General features: G+C 39.3%; 1 protein-coding gene across 17 annotated transcripts; it reads left to right on the top strand.

Annotated features, from left to right (window-relative positions):
- The first annotated feature begins 10,697 nt into the window (after positions 1-10,697).
- Positions 10,698-22,295, top strand: LOC121657378 (programmed cell death 1 ligand 1-like). 17 transcript variants are annotated; one of them, XM_042013033.1, is made up of 11 exons: positions 10,698-10,716; positions 10,860-10,933; positions 12,007-12,109; positions 13,135-13,244; positions 15,362-15,430; positions 16,122-16,472; positions 16,909-17,190; positions 18,426-18,536; positions 20,112-20,162; positions 21,096-21,161; positions 22,136-22,295. In XM_042013033.1, the coding sequence occupies exons 3-11, from the start codon at positions 12,012-12,014 to the stop codon at positions 22,156-22,158; spliced, it is 1,161 nt and encodes a 386-aa protein (XP_041868967.1). In that variant the 5' UTR covers positions 10,698-10,716; positions 10,860-10,933; positions 12,007-12,011; the 3' UTR covers positions 22,159-22,295. The 17 variants fall into 17 exon arrangements, 16 of the variants coding, with proteins under 16 accessions (XP_041868967.1, XP_041868972.1, XP_041868965.1 ...); XM_042013031.1 differs by lacking the exons at positions 10,698-10,716; positions 10,860-10,933 and adding exons at positions 10,949-11,119; positions 11,155-11,385; XM_042013038.1 differs by lacking the exons at positions 10,698-10,716; positions 13,135-13,244 and adding an exon at positions 13,394-13,481 and having other exon boundaries at positions 10,790-10,933.
- Positions 22,296-23,535: the final 1,240 nt, after the last annotated feature.

Here is a 23,535-nt window from a genome sequence, read left to right as displayed (position 1 = left end):
CAAGAAGGCCAACGGCATCCTGGCTTGCATTAGGAATGGTGCGGCCAGCAGGAGCAGGGAGGTCATTCTTCCCCTGTACTCGGCACTGGTGAGGCTGCACCTTGAGTGCTGTGTCCAGTTCTGCGTCCCTCAGTTTAGGAAGAATGTTGAGATGCTTGAGCGTGTCCAGAGGAGGGCAACAAGATTGGTGAGGGGCTTGGAACACAAACCCTATGAGGAACGACTGAGGGAACTAGGGTTGTTTAGCCTGGAGAAAAGGAGACTCAGAGGTGACCTTATCACTCTCTACAACTTCCTAAAAGGAGGTTGTAGATGGGGGTTGGTCTCTTCCACCAGGCAGCAACTGACAGAAAAAGAGGACACTGTCTCAAGCTGTGTCAAGGAAGGTATAGGCTGGATATTAGGAAAAAGTTTTTCATGTAAAGAATAATAAAGTACTGGAATGGTCTACCCAGGGAGGTGGTAGAGTCACCATCTCTGGATGTGTTTAAAAAAAGACTGGACATAGCACCTGGTGCCAGAGTTGAGGTGTTAGGGCATGGGTTTGACTCTAAGATCTTGGAGGTCTCTTCCAACCTCGTTGTTCTGTGATTCTGTGTGATTCTGTGAATTGCTCCCACTTTTCAGCTCCCAGTCTGTGTTGCGACCAAGGACATTCAGCTGACACTTAAATCATGTCAGCTTTCCTGAACTCCTTTATCCTTCAGAGTTCCTATGGCACCTCACCTACCAGTTTGCCAAGCAAGGTGAAATCCTCTCTCCCAATGTCCAGGGTCTGCAACTCATCTTGCCACAATCAAGTCTGCCTCTAATATTACAGTTCTCTCTTATTTGTAAATAACAAATTGAGCTGTGCATGATGGCCCTTGGATAGCCCATCTGGTTACACACATACCTGTATCAAGCAGTTATTCCTCACATTTTTGCAGAAATGTACTCAATTGCTTATGTCCTCCTATTTATGGCACTTCCAGCAGACTTTATGGAGACTACAGTCTCATGAGAATCAATCAGTAACCCAGAGACCTTCAGTTGTTAAGAAAACAGCTTCTTGTTTCTTCATGCACTTTGTTACTCTGATTGGTGACCTGCAGCATGCTCCTTCCACAGTGTCTTGTTTTGTGGACTCTACTTTTACAATAACCCACAAGCTACACCTTCTCATCATGGGTATCACCACTCCTTGTCTTTCCTTCCTGTCTTTCCTGAAGAGCTAGTGTCTGTCTGCTACAGATTTCAAGTCTCATGAGCTGCCCTATCACATCTCAGTTATTCCCATGATGTTGCAGTTTTTGTGATCAGAGACAGCTCTTGTTCTTCCTGCTTGTTTCTCAGGGTGTGAACATATGTGCTTGCACAGGTACAAGCTTCCTTTCTCCAGAACCATCAACACTGCAGAAAATCCCAGCACACTGTCTCATAAAAGCTTCTGCAAGGATCAGATACATTCTAGACTTCTTTATTTAACATCTGCTGCTACAGCAAAATGCTCCTATTGTCCTGTTGTAGTAGAAACAATTTTTTTTTGGATGGCAGAATGTGATTTACTTTTTGATTTGGAGAAAACACAGAGGTTTTTCATTTTCTGGGGTTTGGGGTTTTTTTTCAAAACCAGAATAAAGTGCTCTGCAATAGCTTAGAGAATTCATTGTGCTCTATTTACCACCTATTCACTTCATTTCAGTAGGCAGGCCTCTATGCAACACAATTTTCTCTTCCATTCTCTGACCAGTGAATCAGTGAATTCTCTTACTCTGAATCTGTGCTTCTCTCCTCACTGCTTTTTTGTACAGTTTTCCCAGAAATGTATCTAGGTAAAAACTTGAATAGCTAGACAACATCAAGAGATGCACTTAACCCCTAGGTCTGATTGTTATACATAAAAATACCAAAACAAATGAGCCAGATACTGCCTTCCCATGTATCATCTTGTGATAGAGCAAAGAGTGATACAACAAAATTACAAACAAGTCTTCAATTCAGATCTCATTATTAATGATTAAGCTAATATGAGAAAGAGTAAAAAGGTCTGTCATTAAAGGATTCAGTGTATCACCAGTTATTTGTGGCATTCCAATGAAAAATGTCTTCTAGTTAAGTAATTAAACACTTATACACTGAGATATAACTGAAAACAGTTACAAAGGATTTTAAATGCTTCAAGGACTTAAATTTTTTAGCTGTATGGACTAGAAACCACTGGTTACTATGCAGTATTATTCCCATACACACCAAGATACCTTCATGTAATTCAACTCTTATAATACCACTGCAAAAAGAACCAAAACCCCTGTTATTAAAACAACATCTCAGCTTCCTCCTCCATAGGGTTATCTTTCAGGTAGTGCAGACATGCTATATACAGGAGAACTGGGATATGAGTTGGTTTTCTCTGTGTAGAGTTTCCCAAGGAAAGAAGAAAAAGCAAGTTTTTAGAGCCAAAAGCAGTGCTACCTCTATAAAAATAACAGCAGGACACAAACTAATATCTAACTGGTGGAGTGGGATGGGGTGTCAGGGGAGGGAGTGGCATAATACTGAGTTGGTGGGGTCCTGTTCAAAATTAAAGAAATCATTTTTGATTCCTCTAAATGCATTAGGAAACCTGGCTAAAATTTGACAGGAGACCTTAGGCTTTTCTATGTCTATACCCTAAATTAAAAGCCTTTAAAATTGTGTTTAGAATGGCTTTTACACATCACTGTAAGAATGCTCCTCTGAGATGCAAAGTTAGTAAGCTCTTCTTTATGCAATCCTAGAATCAAATTCATTAGCAGTAAATTAGAATTTTAATCTATACTGTGCTGTGACCTTCTGCCATAACTTTGCTTCTGATCACTCTAAATAACACTACATATAGAGTATACAAGGTTGTTTTAGTATATTTTGTATTATTTGAAGACAATGTACTTGTATTATGCACTAATCAAACTTAAGCCTGTCTCATCACAATAAAATCTTTAGGAGCATCACAGTATGTGAAGTCAGACAAATTCCTATTAAAACAACCTGTCAGGGTTCTTTGACACCTGGTTCTAGACAGTAATGTCAGGGTCTAGAAATATTAATAAGAAATATTTAAAGTGTTCTCATCCATACTGAGAAAAGCATAATCAGCCACAAACATTTCTGCATTCCTACTTGCCACTTTCAGATATGTATCTTTATCCAGGCTGCCTTCTACATCTTAAAACGGCTTTCTTAGTAAATAGCTATTGCAATAGCTTTCTCAAGGTATACATTTGGGATGTTAAAAAAAACCCCAAACAAACAAGGAATGAAAGTCTCACCAGAACAGAAAGTACAGAACATAGCACTTCGACTAAAGAAATTAATGAAATCCCCATATTTAATTGTGTTAAGAGCACACACAGAGCTCACAAAAATAAACAATCTGCTATAACTGCTCTGTGGCCTGGAGAAGAGACCTCCTCTAACCCAGTCAGCCTCACTAAAAGCACTTCGCAAGGCCATAAACTAGTCCTGAGCTGTAGATCTGATACATTAAAGTGCTTGAAAATAATTTTGCAAACGACACTTTAAGGAGCAGGCTCATGATAAAAAATGAAGTCTCAACAAACTTCTACCACAAACAGTCTGCACTTGACACAGACTGGTAGTTCATTCTGGAGCCACATGAAGACAATACAAACAACTGGCAAGTCCTTCAACACCAAGGCAAACAGTTGAGTTTTTATTATTCTTCCAAAAAGCATTAAGATACAATTTACAACGCCACAATCCCTTCTTTTCAGAGTTATCCCAAGAAAGGTGTAAAGAAAAAAAACATGCCCAACATATTTTAATATTGTCTTATTCGGAAGTAGTTGAGCTGGTTTGAGTGTCCAGCACACATCACAATGACTCTAAAACTGACTGAGCTTTAGCATGCACCAAGGTTTGGGATTTGGAGGGGTCTTTACCAACTTCTGTCATGTATTTGCCTTCTTATTTTTGTAACAGCCTCTTTCCAACCTACAATCTTACACACAGAATAAGTCCAATCTTACACACAGAATAAGTCAATCACTAAACAGCTTTGTATTTTCTCTCTCTTCAGAGGACGGCATACACCTACTTGAGGGATTTTTGCTTAAAAATAAAAAGTGTTCTGTCACAGAAATGAATAGCAAAAAAATCTTGTTCCAAGCATTTTACAGGACACTTGTTCATCTACAAGGAGCAGGAGAAGCTTTCACAGGTTCTGACTGTCTCAGCAACACCTACTGTGTTTCATTCCAGTTCTACCCAAAGAGTAACTAGCTCATTTCTGTGCAGTGTCACACAATCATTGCTAGTAGGGAAGGCATTCTAGCTGAAACAATTTTGATGACTTCTTGACTGACATCAATTGGCTTGAAGTAACAATTGTACCCTATTCCTTTAACATTTTAATCATGGGGCATTTTAAGGACATTCAGAAGCTATGAAAAGCTCCAAGAACTTTTGATCCCATATGTTGTTTTAGGGTCGATTTGCATTTAAATCAGATCAGTATTTTTGAATATCTTATAGTGAATACATCATATTGCTTCAAGTGTAAGCTTCTATTTTATTAATAAATATGATTGTTTTCAGAGAAAGATGGGTGAACTGATAGCATCCAAGTCCCGGTATTTCACCGTAAGAAAATGTATAATTGCTTTAAGTTAAGCTATTCATTCAGGTCCTAGCCTGACCTAACTTCTCCGAGTATTTCTAGTTATGATTTTTGTCTAAAAGCAAATAAATCAAGCTATACCATTTTTTACAAATAGCCTGAAAGTCTAACAGTAGACTCCAGACACATCACAGGTTTTAGTCACATATGGAAAAGACAAATGGCAGTCTTTCCTCTTCCCTACACTCTCCCCAAGCTTAAAGCAGGGCTACTTTCTTCCATCCCCTAATGACATAAAATTTAGTTCTCCCCCTGCCTCCACTGAATCTTTTACACCAGATTCAACTTTACACTTCATGCATTTTCAAAAGATGGTGGTTTTCTAACATGGCAGGTGTGTCTGCAAACACAGTAGGGATCAGAGATGATCAGGTGTTTGTAGTGCTGGAAAGAAATGTACTATGCTGACCATAACTATTGTCAAAAAGAAGAAATACAATGCAGGGGAAGTTCCTAAAGAGCAATGTGCAAGAATTTTATATGTAATTTTGAAAAGGTTTTTTTGTAACTGCCCTTGAAGTTTGTTTTTTATAAATGCCTGAGCATTTGAGCTAGAACTAGCCAAGGCAAAGACTGGCATTCAAAGTCTGCAGCTACCTACAAATGTTAGCTTGAATTCAAGCTCTTTACTCAACTCTTCCTTTCTGTTTGAATAACAGAGAAGCAGATCATGAAGCAAGCTTCCACTTTAATTTCACTATCAATCTGTCAAACTGAAAACCTTCCTGTTATTTGGATTTCCAAAAACCTTGGGGGTTGGAGCAGCACCTCTGTGTGGAGGAAAAAAAATAAAAAGATTTGTACACAAAACTTGTGATTGCATCTAAGAAACAGAAAATTATGTCTACAAACCTTGCAAAAAGTTGCTTTTCTTTGAACAGTTAAGAGTTATCCACTATTTTAATATATCTTCTTTCCTTAAGCTATCTTTCTTCTTCTTAGACCCATTTCCAGGGTCACCTTCAGCGTTAGGTTTACTTGTGATCCTACAAAACCTACTGTCTTGTCTGCACACTGCTTTGTAAGCTAAAATATGCCATCTACTGGCAATTTATTAAACTGGAAGTTCATCCGTCACTACTTGAGTATTTTAAAATTTTAACCTGTGTTCAATTTAAATGCAAAACTAAAGGAAAAGAATTCCAGCTAAATCCTTCAGATCGCATTCCAGCGCTTAGCATTCAAATATTACAAGTAAGTTACAAGATATTTAGTGACAATTAAGAAAGCTATAACTAGTGCTATTCTGTAGGTCTGTTCAGTACAGCTTTCTGAACCTTGATCAAACTGTTTTTCCTTTTTCTCTGCTGCTATTTTCTTATTTTATGAGAGGGAATAAAACATCCCCATGCTCTAGTCTGAGGTTTCCAGAACAATTAATAGCTGCAGTTACCCGATTGAACTTTAAGCAAAAAGCTGTTTGAAAGACTTCCTTATAGTGGAAGAGTTGAAACATATTTAACTCATGTATTTTAAGAGTATAAGATCCATGTTTTAGCAACCACACTATTACTGATTCACTTTAACATATACATGTTTCTCAACACTGCAGTAGCACAGCTGCACTTGAGTGCGAGCTCAACTTGAGCATAAGTGTACTTTTCAAACTAGGTTTCCAAAACTGTGTTTTTAGGGTCTGGCTACTAGTTTTCACTTCTACAGTTTGTTAAGGCAGACTGTTGAGGAAGTTCTTTGACACAGAGAACAGGTGCTTTACACACCTGAGCCTGGTAACCACACAGGAACTGGCGGAGCACGCAAACGGAGCACCTTTAACCCTGAGAGGAGCGCAAAGCTCAGCAGCTGCAGCTGCCAGCCCAGCCCCGTGCAGGCAGAGAGCCGCGGGTGACCTTCCCCGCACCGCCGCCGGCCTCTGCCACCTGCAGCCGCAGAAACTCCCGCTGTCCCTTCAGGCTGTCGCTCACGGCCTCCGAGCAGACCAAGCCCACCCCGCCGCGCAGCGCAGGAAACACCCCACAGGCGGCGCGGCGAGCCGGGAACCCGGGTGAGGAGAGCCGCCCCCGGGCGGAGCCTGTCCTGGCTCCCGCCCACCTTCACCCCTCTCCTCCCCACCGCCTTCGTCCGTAGAACCGTCTCAAGAAATTTGGAGAAACCCATCCCGTATAAATATACACACAGGCCCTGGTAGGCTCACCACTCGGGTGTGATGTATCTAGGCACTGCATATAAATCAACAAGGAAAGGAATTAAAAATGCCTTTGACACTTAACGCTTCCTATCTTGCTGTGCCTTTCATCATGTTTTCATGGCATCATCATCCGTAATTAAAGGCTGGCTTTGAAATCCAAAGGAATTAAATTTTCATGCTTCAAAATGTTGAGGCAGAAATCATGCTCCGTCAGTTGGCCTTTAAATCAGCGATACAAATAGGGGCTAGAATTACAGAACTACAGAATATTCTGAGTTGGAAGGGAACCACAAGGATCGTCGAGTCCAACTCTTTAAGTATATGGCCCATACAGAGATCAGACCTACAGTCTTGATATTGTTAGCACCATGCTCTAATATCCAGAATTCTTTTGGCACTAAAGAGTATCTTCATTCAGTTTTCCAACTTGATTCTGTGAGGATATATGGCACCTCAAACTCCACCTCATAGTACAATTTGACATCTCATCTTACCACAAAAAATTAATGCTTTTCCCAGAAAGAGTCTACTCATTCAATCTGCTGACATCTGGATATGCAAATGTTGTTTTTGCCAATACTCATTTTCTAAATTCAGGCATTTTTCAAAGAGTTTTGTTTGGGAAAAAAAAGTACTGAGAAGACAGCTGTCTTCCTTTTTTAAAATTTTTTTCTAATTACTGGTAGAGAAAAAGCGAGAGAAAAGTAAGGAAAAAATAATGATTTTTTTTCTTGTGAAAGCTTGCTTAGCATTTTTACTTGAACTAAAGAACTTGAAGTATAGAACTTCCAAGAACTTGAAGTATTTTAGTGATATTTTGAAAACGTCTATGACTTTCTGAAGTACTTAACATGTATGTCATTTCTCCCATCGATCTCTGATGCAGCAGAGATCCCGGGAGAAATTTCTTGGTATACTCCAGCTCCACGCAAGATGGCACTACTGCACTGGCAGCCGCTGACTGTATTTCTTTAACTAGACTTCATCAAAGAGAATTGTGATTGATGGGTCTCTCACTGATTAGTTTGTGAGAAGGTAATTTTCCTTCAAAGCAGGTTACCAAAGATACCATCCATCACCCACTAAGCCCTTTGCAGCCAAGCAAACCATTTTGGTCTGTCCAAATATTTTCTTTTTAGGAGAAAGGTGTTTCAGAGTGCAGTAGACCTCTATATTGCAGCTCTTACAGACCTCTGTGTTACAGAGGTCTGCTTTCTGTGGAGACATTGATGGGGCAGCAGATTTAAATAATACAGGAATAGATAATGAGGAGGTGGAGGGGCAGAACTCTGGTTTATTGATAGGGAAATGGTGCAGTTTCTGAAGAAAGGATCTAGGATTTAAGAAGCAGCATAGAGAATGGAAGTAAGTTCCCATAGGGCGTAAAAAGCCACTGTGATCCATGCCTGTGGAAGGGAGGCTGGTTTGAACTACACCAGACTGCTAACATGGGGAAGAGCCCACCTGCAGCAAGGGCTGCAGCTCTTGCCTCTCTTTGTTGGCACCACTTGCTGCTCCAGACATGAGCTGAATGATGTGATTTCACTGACACTGTCAATATTGATGGCCCCACGCTGGGGGACGTTGCCTCTCCTGTTTGAATTCCCAGTCTGTTGGCTCATGGTATGGAGACCACAGCAAAAAATCAGACAGCATCATATATTGCATGATGCTGTTAGGTTGTCAGCATTTCTGAAGGCAGGAAGTGTTTCTGCAGTCCAGAAAACTACAGGTGTTGCTGCCATTACAAAAGACCCATGCATATATATAAATACATATAAAGACATTTTGTAGTAACACCAATCTAGCAGCCATTAGAGAGGCAGTCCTGTCTCCTTTGTTCTTACTGTCTTTTTAAAAATAATATTTAAATTATAAGATGTATTTTCTCCACAAACAGCTGGCCCAAAAATAATTGAACCTTGGAAATGTTGACTGTGGTACCTTAAAAAAAAATTTGACTCAACTAAAAATGGAAATAGTTATAATTTGTGCCAATGCAGATATTTCTTGGGTAATTTATTTGTGATTTTTTCATGATGAGGAAGAAAGAGGAACATAGAATTAGAACCAGAAGAAATATTTGAAAGAAAGCAAGCGTTCTTCCTCTTATCTTTATATGTAGCACAATTGGATGCATCAGTTGGAATTTTATCATAATGGGTGTTAAACAATTCATTATTCACTTCAATGATCTAATCCAGATTGATCATATCAGCTCAGGTCCAGTGAAGCATATCAGGCTAGAGATATCTTGTAGAACTAGTATCTGGAAAGTAGGTTATTTCTGTAACAGTCTGCCAGATTGATTTAATTGAACTCAAAAGATTATCTACAAACTTAAATTCCAAAATCTATCAATCCAAATAGTTAGTTTGAAAGAAATACAGATCAATGTCCTGAATTTGTTGTATTAACAAACCCATTTCCTTGTTTTACTATAGTATATTTACTTAATTATGATAGAAGTGTATTGGCTGTAAACATAAATGACTGTAAGACATTTTAACCCCATAATAACTAATTATTTAACTTGTGACAATAACTTTTTTTTTTTTAATTAGGAATGAATGTCCAGCAAAACAATCCAAATTTCTAATACTTAACGAAGAAAGATGATTGCAATCTTGAAGATTTTTATGTATTTTTTTTACTATTGGACTTCTGAAAATAGGAAATGTGTGAATGAATATCCTAGCAGCAACACAGTGCAAAGAAAAACCTGTAGGTTTGACACAGCATTTTTTATTTGCTGTAGGGGAAGTCCCTATGTTATGTACTCTTAGTTGACTAAAGCATCTATCATAACCTGGAAGCTTCCACTTCATTCTGGGAATGTTTTTGTGATCATTTTTTGTTCTTATTGGAAAGAAACTTCACAGCTTGGTTTATGACTATTTTCTCTGGCGTTGTGACTGTTTTGTAAGTTCATGTACACCGCATAGTGGTGTAAGTAAATTTGCCATTTATAAATGTCATGTCTATTGCTAAACTATTTGAAGCTTGCTAAACTATGAGCTTCCTCTGAGTCAAGGTTCCTACTTGCCTTGAGGCCTCTGTGCTCCTCTGCCTTTGTGGAGATGGATCTCTATTGGGCTGATATCCCCTGGGAAGGGCCTGAAAGCAGCAGGGTCAGCAGTCATTGTCTCTCTGGAGGTGTATGTGAGGGGTGTGCAGAGGAGCTTTTATTGCACAACCTAATATATACATCCTTTCTGAGGCACTCATGATATGGTTTTGGAAGATTTGAACACAATTAAAACAATTGCTGTCAAACACTTCCATATCAATGTGCGGTATCAACAGAAAACCCAGTGGTTTCCAGGTAGGGATTCCTGTGGTTTCTCAACCACCTGATGGCTTATGTCCCATAAAACCATTAACTACGTACTGCAGGTGGCAGTACCTGGTGCTTAGGGCATAGAGAGCATAGGGGTTTGAGTGTCCTTCTCCTCCTTCAGTACACATCTCTGCAACCTGTATGCCACCATGAGTCACAATTTTGTATTTGATTTATGTATCACCCTGTAAATATACCCACTAGTAAACTGTTCTCACAACGGCTGCTTGGTTCTTTGGTAATGTCCTGAGTAATATTCTTATTTCAGGGTCGCTCTCTTGGAGAAAACTTATGGCAGAGATCTTGCTAGGGTTATGTTTCATAACATAAGAAATGTTATCACAGCAAAGATACTATATACCACACTGTATTTCCAGATTGTATTATCAGGTTATTAAATTGGAGGTTGATCTCTAGGAAGGATCTTTAAGTGGCAGGGAACAGAACTATTTAAATATATTGCTTCTTTGTCTCTGGCAAAGCAGGACGTAACTCCTGGAATTTACGGATATCCTGGATACTGTGTCATAATTTGCAGTCCTTTGGCACCAGTCATCCTCCTCCTCAGTATGTATCAGTCATGTAAGCCATCCGTTTGGCAAGTGAATAAAGTGATCTCGCCACGTTTAAAAAGAAAGGATAAGGAAAGGGCAAGGGAAGCAGGGTGGGGTGGGGGAGGTACTGATGCTGCTTTTGGTTTTGTTTTCTAGAGCTCTCGGCTCTCAGGAATAGACAAGTTTCCCGGAGAGTTCCCTGTTTCGCCGCGGCTGAAGCGTTGGGAAACGTGAGGCTTAGGAGCACGGCGCGGGGGGGTTTCGGGACGGGTTTCTGCGAAGCGCCGCGGCCGGGAGCAGTTCCCGGCATTGCCACGGCCGGCCAACCCTCAGCGGGGGGGCCGGGGCGGGCCGGGGCCGGGGCCGGGCCGAGGTGGGCCTTCGCAGAGCTCCGGTGGCCAGGAAGGAGCCGCCAGGTAGGAGGAGCCGCCAGGTAGGGAGGAGCCGCCAGGTAGGAGGAGCCGCCAGGCAGGGAGAGCCGACGCGCAGCTCTGCGGAGCGCGGGGCTGCTGGAGCGGGAGCCCCATCCCGGGGCTGCACCCACCTCATCCTGCCCTGAAGCGACCCCGCGCCCGCCCCAGCCTGCCCGGGCGCGTTGTCCCTGAAGCCGTTTGCTTTCCTTGGGAATGCTCGGTGGCAGGCAGGACTGAGACAGGTGTCTGGGAAATTTGTTGCGAAACAGGTGAAAAAAACCCCTGAAACCCCACCATCGTAGTGTAGAACTGTGCAGTAAAATGTGTTTCTGTGCATGTAGATGTGTGTGTGTGTATAAATATAGGAATATGTGTGTATATACAAAAAAATTAAACAATAAGAACGAGGAGAAACTCAACCAAAAAAACCCCTACCTGTCCTGGTCTTTTATTTGCTGCTAAACATTTACATGGAAAATGCAACCCTGTGACCTCGAGGCAAGCGATGAAAAAGTGGAAATTAATTTCCTGACATTGAAAGGTTACTACATCAGGGGCGTACTTTATCTCACATACTTTATAAATGTGTTTCAGTTTCTTTCTGTTGCACTTTTTTTTTTTTTTTTTTTTTTTGGTTTCTTTACTGAGACAATATCATTTAGCCTATTTTTAAGAGCAGCAAATAAACCAGTGGAAATTGACATTCATCTATCTCACCTGCTGCGGATATCCACCCCCTCAACCTCCTAAGGTAGTTTCAGGTTGTTAACAACCTGAATGTTACACTTGACTATTTTATATACCGTGGTTTCCACATTCATCTCACACATCAAGTAAAAACATTACCCTTAACCAGTTTTGTATATTACGTGTTTTTTATTCCATGACAGATACTATGAGTGGGCTGTCAAGTGGAAAGAAGAAAACACTGAAAATTTTAAGTGGTCATTTCACAGTATTTAACTCTTCTGAGAATTTCAACCCTTTTCTGAGGTATGCGAAAACAATTTAAGTGAATGGATTTACACTGAAACATATGTTTAAAGTTGTGTTTTGTGCTGTTGACCTGGTTCTCCCACTACAGTCTGCAAGTTAATGTGAGTACATCCTTTTGCTTCTAATCTTTGGGGGGGAAGTGACGAGGGGGGTTCTGTATTCTTAAATGACTTCTAAAGTCAAGAAAATGAAAAAGGCAGTGCTCTCTATTTTTTGCTAACTGAGAGTATAGGATTAAGAACTCTTCTTTCACTACTCAGTAGCAAGGCAAGGGGCCTTCATTGTGGCCAAATCTTGGGAAGTGAATATCTGTCTTTACCAGAGGAGGGTAGGAAGTGCTTTTCCCATTATTCCTACATTATTCCTATTCCTATGACCTTTATGGACATGAGAAAGTAGTGCAGAAAGTTCTAGTTAGTTGTCTAGTGCTGTTTGGCCCTGCTTGAGATTAATAATCTCGGGACCCTGAATTTGTGTAGATGGACAACCAGTTGCAACTGGTGTTCCAAGGACTGGTGCTCACACACAGCTTTGATTGGATTACCTGTTTCTTAAAATGCCCGTGGCACTTTATGTTCTAATTTTTGCAACATTTATGTCTTTAGTTACAGTGAACCACTATTAGCAATAGAGAATTTTCCCTACTGGGGAACTTTCCAATAATGGGGAAGTTTCCTGAAGAAGTAGGTGTAGTTACATCAACATTTAAGTTGTCACATGAAGTCTTTCAACAAATAGTTCTGTTTTTCCTGTCTTCTTCATTTGATAGTGGGGCAAATATGCAGCAGCAGTAGTGAGGAGCATTTTGCACAGTGAATATATTTTGCTTTTAAAAAAATATTTGCCACGGCTGTTGGAAGCTGGCAGGAGGACAGAAGGGGCGTTGTGGTAGGTTCTGTAAGAAAAACAGCAACCAGATAGCTTTAGTAAAGGACTTTGATTGACATCAAGGTCTCAAACTGATCCAGAGGATCCTTCTGCTCAGGGTGAAACAGGAGAAGGTTCTATAATGGTTGTTGCAGTGGTTTTCTTTTTTCATGCACATCTGGAGTTGACCTGGACCTACATTTTTATCTCTCTGAAAGTGAAAAATTGAATACAGCAGCAGACTTTCTCAGGCTTGAGGAAATCTGTAAGTAATAGTCATACTTCTTTTGTGTATTGTAAAGTTTGTTTTCCCTCCACAGTGGGAGAAAACACGCTAATAAATTTCAGCAATTGCAGGACATAAACATGGGTCTTAGAACTATAAAAGCTAACCTGTTGTCATCTGTCTTCCAGGAGTTAATCAGAACACCTCTCCTGGTGATCATGCCGACATTCAGATTTCCTTCAAAAAGGTGGACAGGGGTTTCAGGCATGAGTATGGGTATGTTTCAGTATCCTGACTGTAGTGCAAATACTGTTTGTTCCAAGTAGTGTACTATTTCAGGCAGTCTACTTTGCTCTGAGCAGTCTACACCTCTATTAAAAAAAAAAACAAACTAGAAAGTATTTGAGTCTGAGTGTTCTGCAGCTCTGGTCATTCTGACATGGGGAGTGCAAAGCAATACCCATCAGTCTCAATGGCAGGCTTGTTTCCAGAGTAAGTGTGATCATGGCACACTTGTGAGATTGGTATATCTCTACCTTGTTTGAGAAGCTTTACTTTGGAGCTTAGTTGGTGATCTGGAGTGCTTGTTACTCAAGCAGGGGAATAATGATGGAGGCATTCTAATTCATACATGTTCAGAGAAGCTCTTGGAGACCCACAGGATTAGGCTGCAATTTTCTCGTGCTTTCAAGGACATGGCTTAGGAATAAATTTGGTACCTAACCACTTTATGAAGCCTAGGATTTATCAATGAATCAGGTCTTGCACCCTGAGAATCTTCTTTGTATTTTTCCTGCACTTGTTTTCAGAATGTGCTTAGATTGTTAACAATGTAGTAGGTTGCCTTCCTTTCTCAGCTCCATATACATTGACTTCTGCAAATCAGCTGTTGGTCTCAGGCAGCAGCAATTTGAGGAAAAGCAGTAGCTTGAATCAAATTCTGTGAAAAGTCTAGTTCCCTTAAGGCACAACACTGTAAAGGTACATGTGCCTTATGAATTCAGGACAATATTGGTTTTTTACTATCATACTGAAGTTGGCAATCAGAGAAAGAAGGATTAAAGAAAAATGGTGAAGAATGGCACTCGATAGAATTTCATCAGTTAGGAAATGCCATGGATATTACAGTTGTTTAATTTCTTATACAAATTCTGAAACTCTCACTAGAAAACAGTTAAAGGCAGTCCCTCCTTATTTTTGGGGATGTTTGGGTATCCAAAATTGGGACTTTATTTAGAAAAAAATCTACCATTTTCTGTGTTAATGAAAGATATCCGTTGCGGTGTTTGTATTTTTCTTAACAGTAAGTTGAAAAATGATGGCACTAGTGGATATTAGTATTGTTCTGACCTAAAATACTGACTTACCAAAAGCAGTGGGTGTGCGAAGATTAAATGTATGAGTTGATATTAATAAGCATTTTAAAATGTTAAACTGTGTAGGAGTATAAAACCTATGTCAGTAAAGAGGGGAAAAACTTCTGACAGAAAAGTGACGTTACTTGTGTATTCAGAGGTAAAGCAGCAGAAATTCAAGACAATAGATTCTGCTTGTAGATTGACTGGCTTTGTCACTATTTTACAAAGGCACTATTGAGTAAATAGTTGGTAAATAGTCGTTATTGTGTAAATACTTGTTACAGATGAACTACTGCATGGATTGCTTTCACAATGTGTGTAACTTCGTGAACCTTGTGATAAGTACTGTGGGACCAGGGTAAAAAAGCAGGGTGTACTCCCAGCGTGGTAAAGTTAACAGGTGGGGAAGAACCACGTTCTATTTTCTCCAGTGACTGAATATAGAGAATTCTTTCATTCTCCTACTAAGAGCAACATTCCCTGCTACAGTTAGGGGAACAATTGTGTATTTGTGAGTCATTATTTACTAATCAACAGATAATGATAAAGCATCTATTTAGCCCTTATCAAGAACAGATGTTTAAAGCAAATTAAGTAAGAGGTTTTTCCTGGACCCACCCATGCAGGAAGATTTCTGCCTGATTATCTACTGGGTGCAGTTTTGTCCTGTTTTTGATTAGGGTGGAATTCAGTGTCTTCTGTCCAGTTCTTTGTGTGGACTGACTATAAAGTGTATTTTACAGTGCAAGTCAGAAAATAAGAATGTATTTATATTTGTCTATTATTTTATCATTTTAGGTTCTATATACACCATGGGAAGACCTTTGGTTTTGTATATATTTTTATTCTACTGGCATTTCCTAAATGGTAAGAAGCCAAGTCATAAAAAGCAGTAGAACTGTTTTAGTATGTTTTCTTTCCATGTAAAAGCACAGAAATGTTAATTTCCCCAGTCTTCCTTCAGCTGCTAGCATTTGAGGTTTTTTCCTTAATGTTTTAAATAAAAAGCTCAAAGCATGGATTTAAATCAAACTAGATGCCTGTGCTTTGATATGGGGCCAGGTTAAAATCCCTGTCTGTTCCAGCAGAGACACCATTTCAAACAAGGTACCGTTTGCATTACACAAAAGGTTTTTTTGGCTCTATAAAACCTGGGAATTGTTGTGCATTTTCTACCATTGTGTGCAAAACCAACTGGCATTTATATAAACAGAACATTCGCATCGGAGGAACTAACACTTGCCTGTTACCATGGCAGTGTTCTCAAAGCAACGGCTGAGGGGCTGTGCATACACAGTTCACTGTTATTAGTACAGCATCACACTGTGTGTGTGCATAAAGCAGGTGTCTGCAGGTATAAGTGCCCATTGTTTGTGCACACAGCAGAGGTCTCGTGTTTTGTCACACGCTTGGACAAGCACATACCAAAATGTTTAACTTTTCAGAACAGAGCAAATACTTTGGTCCTTAAAATCTCCTATGGATATGGTAAGACATGACTTCAAAGATTAGGTGTATTATTGAAAAACTAAGTTTTCTTCCAAATTTTGTTTTTCAGCTTTATTCACTGTTGAAGCTCCTCAGTCACTCTACACTGTGGAGCATGGGAGCAATGTGACCATGGAATGCACATTTCCAGTGAATGGGAAATTAAAATTTAGAGATTTAAGTGTCAGCTGGGAAAAGAAAGATGAGTTGAAGCAGGTTTATGAACTTGTCAAAGGAGAGGAACACTTCAAAAATCAGCACAGTGACTTTAGGGGAAGAATAAAATTGTTGAAAGAGAATCTGAACTTGGGACAGTCTCTCCTTCAGATCACTGATGTGAAGCTCAGAGATGCAGGGGTTTACCGCTGTGTTATTGCCTATGAGGGAGCTGACTACAAGACAATTCATCTAAAAGTAAAGGGTGAGTGTGCTACTACCAGAGGTTCAATACTCTCTGATACTCTTAAAAGATTTCAGGAGAGACCCTGACATGTCTGGATTAGCAGTTAAAGAAACCTCAGCAGAGACAGGAGCTGTCCAATGGCGCTTGCACAGCTGTATAACTTGGCACTTCTGTTTAGGCTGAATCCGTGTTCTGTCCAATGACATGTGAGAAATGGGGTTGCAAAATCATGTAGACAGTACAAAGACCATAACGCCTAGTGAGCTTTCTAAACCACATCAAAATTGTAATAAATCCTGTACCTCCAGTTACAATTGTGTTATTTACTTTTCCTGTCAAAATCTAAGTTGAAACTTGACCCGGGGGGCTGGGGAAAAAGAAAACATGTCTTGCATTTAATACATGCTGTTCTTCTAGTTTTCTACTGGTAATGGTTTTTTTCCCAATTGTTTAGCTCCTTACAGAATTATAAACCAAGGAGTGGGGAGCACAGGACACAACGAATGGAAGCTGACGTGTCAGTCAGAAGGATACCCAGAAGCTAAAGTGATATGGCAAAACAGAGACTATGATGATTTGACCGATAAGGCAAACACAAGATATGAAACTGGAAGTGACCAGTTGTACCGTGTGACAAGTACCCTTACAATCAAAAGTGGAATTGATGAAGTTTTTTACTGTATATTCTGGAATAAAGAGCTGCAAGAAAATACAACTGGCATTTTACACATAGCAGGTAACACTTCTAAATTTCATTTATGGTAATACACTCCAAGGTGCTAATGTAATCTTCTCCCAGATGAATCAGCCATAATTTGTTTCTCTTTCCTATCTAATTTTGAAAAGGCTAGAAAGAAATACCTGTGTCATTAAGTTTCGTTATTAATGTACACTTTTACCATACTAACATGTTCATCATGCATGTATGGTCAGAATTTCAAGACAGGAATTTTGTGTGACCTGCAGATATGTGAAAATTGGGTCTAAATGTTTAAAAAGTTCCATTATTTGGAAGACATGCAGCTCAGCAACTGGGAATTAAACTCTACTGTATAAATTAAATACATCTTCCAAGAATATTCTATTTAGTTGATGATTATTGTCAAATAAACTTGAATAATATGGTCTTTTCTTGCCACTACAGCCTTTGCTTTGAGCATATTTAAATTTAACCTATTGTACACAGATTTTTTTTCCTCATAAAGTCTGGATTGAAGGAAAATTCATAAATGGACAAGACTAATACAATTCCTCATTAGACCTTTCTACCGGGAAGCTCCTCTGCTGCTTTTGCTTTTGATTATTCTTTTCTACATTGTAGCCTGATAAGTTTTCAACCAGACTGGAGACCCGATCCAACTCAAAAACAGTATTTCTCTTTGTCAGACTGTTAACTTTGTTGGGTCATTTCCCTGGTCCTGTTCACCACCTAGTTTTGAAAACACCTGTGCAGGCACACTTTTTGGGCCTGACAAGGGTTTGAAACAGGCAGGTTAGAGTGAGAAAGCCGAGTTGTTCTTTCAGTGGGCAAATTTGATTTTAACCAAAAAAAATCTGAGATTCAAGGAGACCGCTTACCCTTTGCAATCAGAGCTTTACCAGATGAGAGGGACTCTCTTCTCTTTCTCAATTAGCTTTTTCCTGTAGTCCTGATGGGAAACTAAGCTAAATGTAACACTTTGACAGGCAGAATTGTGGTAAGATCAAAGGCACTATCATATGGAATGCAGGGAACAAAGACAAGTATTAATATGCTCTATCTTCCCTGCCCTGTCTCCCCCCCGTCACCCCACCGCTTTATTTGAACGAAATGTTAAAGTGCACCATTAGCACCTGACCTTAGACACAATCTATAATGCTGTTATAATGTCTTAACTGCTCTTAGCAAAAATAATACAGTGACAACGAAAGCCAAAGGGAAGATCTTACACAATTATGTAATGTCTTATCCCCCACTTCTTTTTCTTGAAGATTCAGCCGATGGCATTCTCCAGACTAAGAGCAGACGCTTTGTTGGAGCTGCTCTCATTGCTACTGCTTTTGTTGGATCAGGGCTACTATTTATGTTCTGCATAAGAAAAGGTATGCAAATTATTTATTTTAGGGTATCGCAGTTATTATCAATCTGCTCTGTTAATTCATCCTTGCTGAGTGAAATGAGACAATTTTTTACCGTATCGTTTATTTCTTTCTCTGCTGGACTTAGGTAAATACTAGCAGGTTGACAGATTGAAACAGGTTATCAGCTCCACACAAATCACTTACCCATGCATGTCTGTTAATCTTTCTTATAGATAAGGATGTAGAGCAGTAAGATTATTGTCTAACCTATTCTAACATCAAAGCACAGTTTATTCACCTACTGGAAATTGGAGATTCTTGTTCTCTGTCATCCCTTTTGACTGGGGATCAGAACGCCAGCAGCAGACAGGATACTAGAGGTTTTTTAGCGAGTTTTTTTCTGCATTCTCTGAAAAATTTCACTGGACTGTGAGCACCTGTGTTTCTAAGAGAATATTCCCACTCAGGCTTCATACCACTTCATTGATTTCCTTACTAAGTTTTGAGCTTTTTCAGTTCACTTCACTAATTTACATTGGACATTTTCAGCATCACAGTATGTTGAAAAGTTAAAGCATTGGCAATAATTTGTTTTCACTTGCTAGCTAACAAAAGAAAAAACTTGAAGAAATAATTTTTAGTGTATCTGAGTATGAAAGAATATAGTTAGCACTCAAAGAAAAAAAAAGGTTTGAAACTTGTTACTTAAACTGAAAGAAGTACTGTTAATTTCTTTTTCCTTTGTTGGTTAGTTGTGGGGGGGCTATGGAAACATGTCCTGGGAGAAGTATTCATGACTTAACAGGCTTGCAGGTGCTGCTAACAGGCTGCAAAAGGCCTGCAGATAACCCTGCAAGTGTAAGAATATACTTGCCCTAAGAACACGACAGGAATGGGAGCAGAACATGGAAGTGGAAGAAGTGACAGCAAAATCCTTGACCGCTCAAAAGATTCCCACTGGGGATTTCAGCGAAGGTCAGAAGATTCCTAGGTTGCCTGACTAATATTTATTGTCTGTGTATGTGATAATGTATATACATGTCATGATGTACATTATTACCATGATTAGGTTTCATAGCTATATATATATACACACATACATGTGTGAGTGTGTGTGTGATAAACTGCAAGTTGATTCAAAAGCTAAAGTAGTGCCAACAGGTTTTTGTCTTAAACCCTAAGCTGTCCCAGGTTACTGGACAACTGATTCTTTCAAAACAGAATCTCCTCAGAATGTGGGCATTTTTCCCCTAAAAAAGCACTGAGAAGATGATCCGCTTTTTGTTCCTTGTTGTTTGATATGTTCAAACTTCGGGTGGGAAACCATTTGAACAAGTATCTTCCAGTGATGTTGGTGTACAGTATCAATGGACTTCTGGCTTAGGAACAAGAAAAGGAAGTTGGAAAGGCAACCAACAAACTGGGAGCACTGAAGAATTTATTTTAAAGTCTTTGAAGAAATTTAATGTTTTGAGAACAAATGATTACACTATGCTAAGTGTGCCCCTCCCACCTGTGTGTTTAAGTTCCTCATTAAGTCTAAAGGAAGTATTATGGGGTTCTTTTAAATTTTTTTTCTCTTTTGTTTTCTTTCAGCTAGAGCAAATAGGGGCAACAGAACACCTGTGGCAAGTTCATCAATAGCAAGTACGTACATATGACATAAATCTAGCAGAGTGTGATTCTTGTGGAAATAATTGCGTGAGAATTAACTTTGTAATGGTGACAACCAAATGGAGATTTAAATTCAATTTTGATTTTGCCTTCTACTTTTCACTTACATAACAACTCTAAATTACAATTAAAGAGTGGCTTTCCATGACTGCGTCATCCTTTTGAAAGGAAAATGTGAAAGAAAAGCGTACTTGTTTCAGGAACTGATACGCTCCTGATATGCACAAGAAAAGGACCAAGCACTATGCAGTGTTTTGGAAAGTCTGCGACATGATGGGACAGGCTCCCTGGAACGTAATGCCTCAGAATGGCATCACACCCTGATGTGCAGACTGTGCTGCAATGTGAACTGCATTGGCGTGTTTCTGTGTTTTCTCCAGTATTATAGCATGCATCTGTGGGTCTTGGTCACAATATTCATGACAGAGAGATTGGCCCTGTTGAGAGAAACACAGGGAAGTTTCTGGCTTCTGTGTTGCGATATTGATGGTACTTACTGTGAGCAAACCTCAGTGGAAGGCCAATACCACCATGACAGGTGGTGTTGAAGGAAATGACAAAAAAAGATAAGATAGCTACTATTTACAGCAGGAGAGAAGAGATTAAAATCCTTTTGCTGCCTCCCAGGGTGGTTATGGGTTGATTTATTTTTGATTTGTTGTAAGTTTTTATTTGGAGACCACCACAAATTAAATTGCTGTGTGAAAATTAGTTCATATAGGCCACTGGCATTTTTCCTAAGAAAAACTCAGACACAGCATTTGGTGTTAATCTCATCTCTCTCTGTATTCAAGTCACTCTAGTTCCTGCGTGGCCTGAGATGGCAGTTTTAAACACAGATTTATCTCTATAGGAAATGTTTAAACTATACTCACTGCTGCGTCTATATATGTCCTTTGCTTACAGACCTGTCAAAAGATAAGGATACACATGACTGCAGAGATGCTTCTTTCGAAGACAGAGAGTTGAAATGTAAGTATAAATCACAAAGAAAAATTAGTAGCAAACTGCACACAGCATATATTATCCCTGGTCATTGGAGCATTGATTCAAGGCTGGTTTATTTCGCTTCATTTCAACAGACAGAGCCTTCAAGAGAAATACAGCTTCCCATTCTGTGTCTTACAAACTCACCATCATAACTCACTGTGTACTGTTTGTTACATAAAAATGAATCTGGTTTTTAAAATAGAAAGAAAATATATACAAAGGAAAATGTGATAAGAACCCAAATTAGTCTCTTTTTTCTGCTCACACTTCTGCTATAGAAAGAGTTGTTCATACACATCTGTAAGGGTGGTGATGGCAGTGAGGGAGGAGACAGGAACCCACCACAGCTGCTTGAGCAGGTCTCAGGCCATGCAATTTTGTCTCAGCAAAGGAAGAAAATATATTATCACATATCTGAAATCTATGAAACATCCTGTGGTGTGCAACAGGAGGGTGAAATTATCGAGGTTTTTCTTTCACATTCTTGCTGACTTATAATGTATTTGCATTAATTGCATCCCAAACCCCTGCTACATTTTACTACAGTAAACTTACAAGTAAGCCTGCTGGTCCTGCAGTTAGAGACCTCCAAGCCAAAGAGTTTGGGCCTGGGGATATGCTACTAGGAATACTGACAGATATAGCACTAAATGTACTTGAAAGAATTTTAAAAGTTCTTAAAAGAAAGGGGGACCTAAGCAACAGCAATCTCACTGTATTTGCTAAAGAGCAGTTCCCACCAGTATGTTTGATCTACCCCTTTATTTCCTCCCATTATCATCTTCTTTTACTGTTTGATCTTTTAATCAATTTCATTTTAGATCTTTAATTTTGACAATAAAGGAAATTTTTTGGTACCTCCAAACTCTAGGAAAATGGCCCAAAGCTATGAAGTGTTCTGTGCCTTCATCATCTTGTAATTGGACAATTTTTTCATATAATTCTTCCTGTTACAGATATGCAAATTGAGAAGACCTAGAGAGACGAGGGGAAGACTTTTTTCCTCAGTTGTGAAGATCTTACAGCTCAAATGTTCTGTCTGTTAAAGGGGGTATTAATTTTTTGTATTCATTGTCTGATGGTAATCTTAAGGAAAAAAATGTAATGAAGTTAAAGTAATTATAGCATAAAAAAATTATTGAATTCAGGCTTCTGTATATGTGACTAGATATTGAGGTATTTATTTAAATATCCAAGTTTCTACCTTCTTAAATTTAGGCAAATATGTCTTTCAAAGACACATTTAATTGAAAGTATCTCTCAGGTAAAGCATTTTATGTATATGACCATCATTAATTTCATAGTTAGTTCTTGATAGTCATCTTCTGAACCTTTTTTTTGTTCCTTCTCCACCTGAGCTCTTCATTTCCTGCAGAAAATTGGTTTTCCATCTGTTGAAGAATTTTTTCATTACTTTGATCCTCATAAAAGGTGATGGTGCAACAAGACAAGATGCCACACATATAGGGCATTTTCAGTCCTTAAAATACCAGATGCTCACAGCTAAGCCTAAAAAAGATGACTTAAAACTCTTGGCAACTATGCTTTGGAAATTAAATAATACTGAACTTTTTGATATTTTTCTTTGAAAAGCATTTTGGGCATTTAATTTCCTCATTATATAGCTGACACTACTTGGTTACTGTTCATTAGTCTTCTGATTTACAATTTGGGGATAATAAAATTCTTCGGACACTTAGGAAGAGCAGCCCTTGTTTTAGATGGCCATTTGGTTTGTCTTCGGAATGGAAAAAGGAAAATCTACTTACTTCTAGGATGTGAAATACATGCACATGTGATTACTTAGAAATGTTGAAGAACCCTGTTCCTGGATCCCATTTCGCAAGTTATTGTTATGTTATATTTGGCTAAGTGCACAGCTTTTTTTGGGGGGGGTGGGATCATACACAGGTGAAAATTATTTATTACAATGGTATTCACATTTGTATTTTTTTAATAAAATACGTTTAGCTCTTGCTGTGTTTTTTCCTACTTTCCTTTGATGCCTTAAGAGGCCTCCTAGAAACAGAGACTAGACAAGAATAAGGGAATAAGGTAGGTATTTATTTGAAAGGCCTTCAAAGGTAGCCCCTGGAGAGCCAGAGGCTACTGCCAAGATGGACCCCAAGATGGACGACAGGTCACGAGTTCTTCACACTTTTATAGGTTTGGTTCATTTGCATATCAGGGTTAATTCTCCAATTAAAGCTTCAGTGTAATGATGTAATTCCCCTCCACTTGCCCCCGTTTAGAGGCTCTTTGGTTTATACTTTTTGGGCCTAGGATGGTCTGGGTGTCCTTGGAGAGCAGGCCCAGAGAGGCTTTGTCTACCTGGCATGAGACAGCAGAAGTTAAC

Source organism: Corvus kubaryi, unplaced genomic scaffold (genome assembly GCF_017639235.1).
Source record: "Corvus kubaryi isolate FWS band 111438036 unplaced genomic scaffold, C.kubaryi_AGA036_p1.0 split1-37296, whole genome shotgun sequence".
NCBI lineage: Eukaryota > Metazoa > Chordata > Aves > Passeriformes > Corvidae > Corvus > Corvus kubaryi.
Note: the sequence above shows the minus strand (reverse complement) of the source record. Positions and strands in the feature narration are given on the sequence as shown.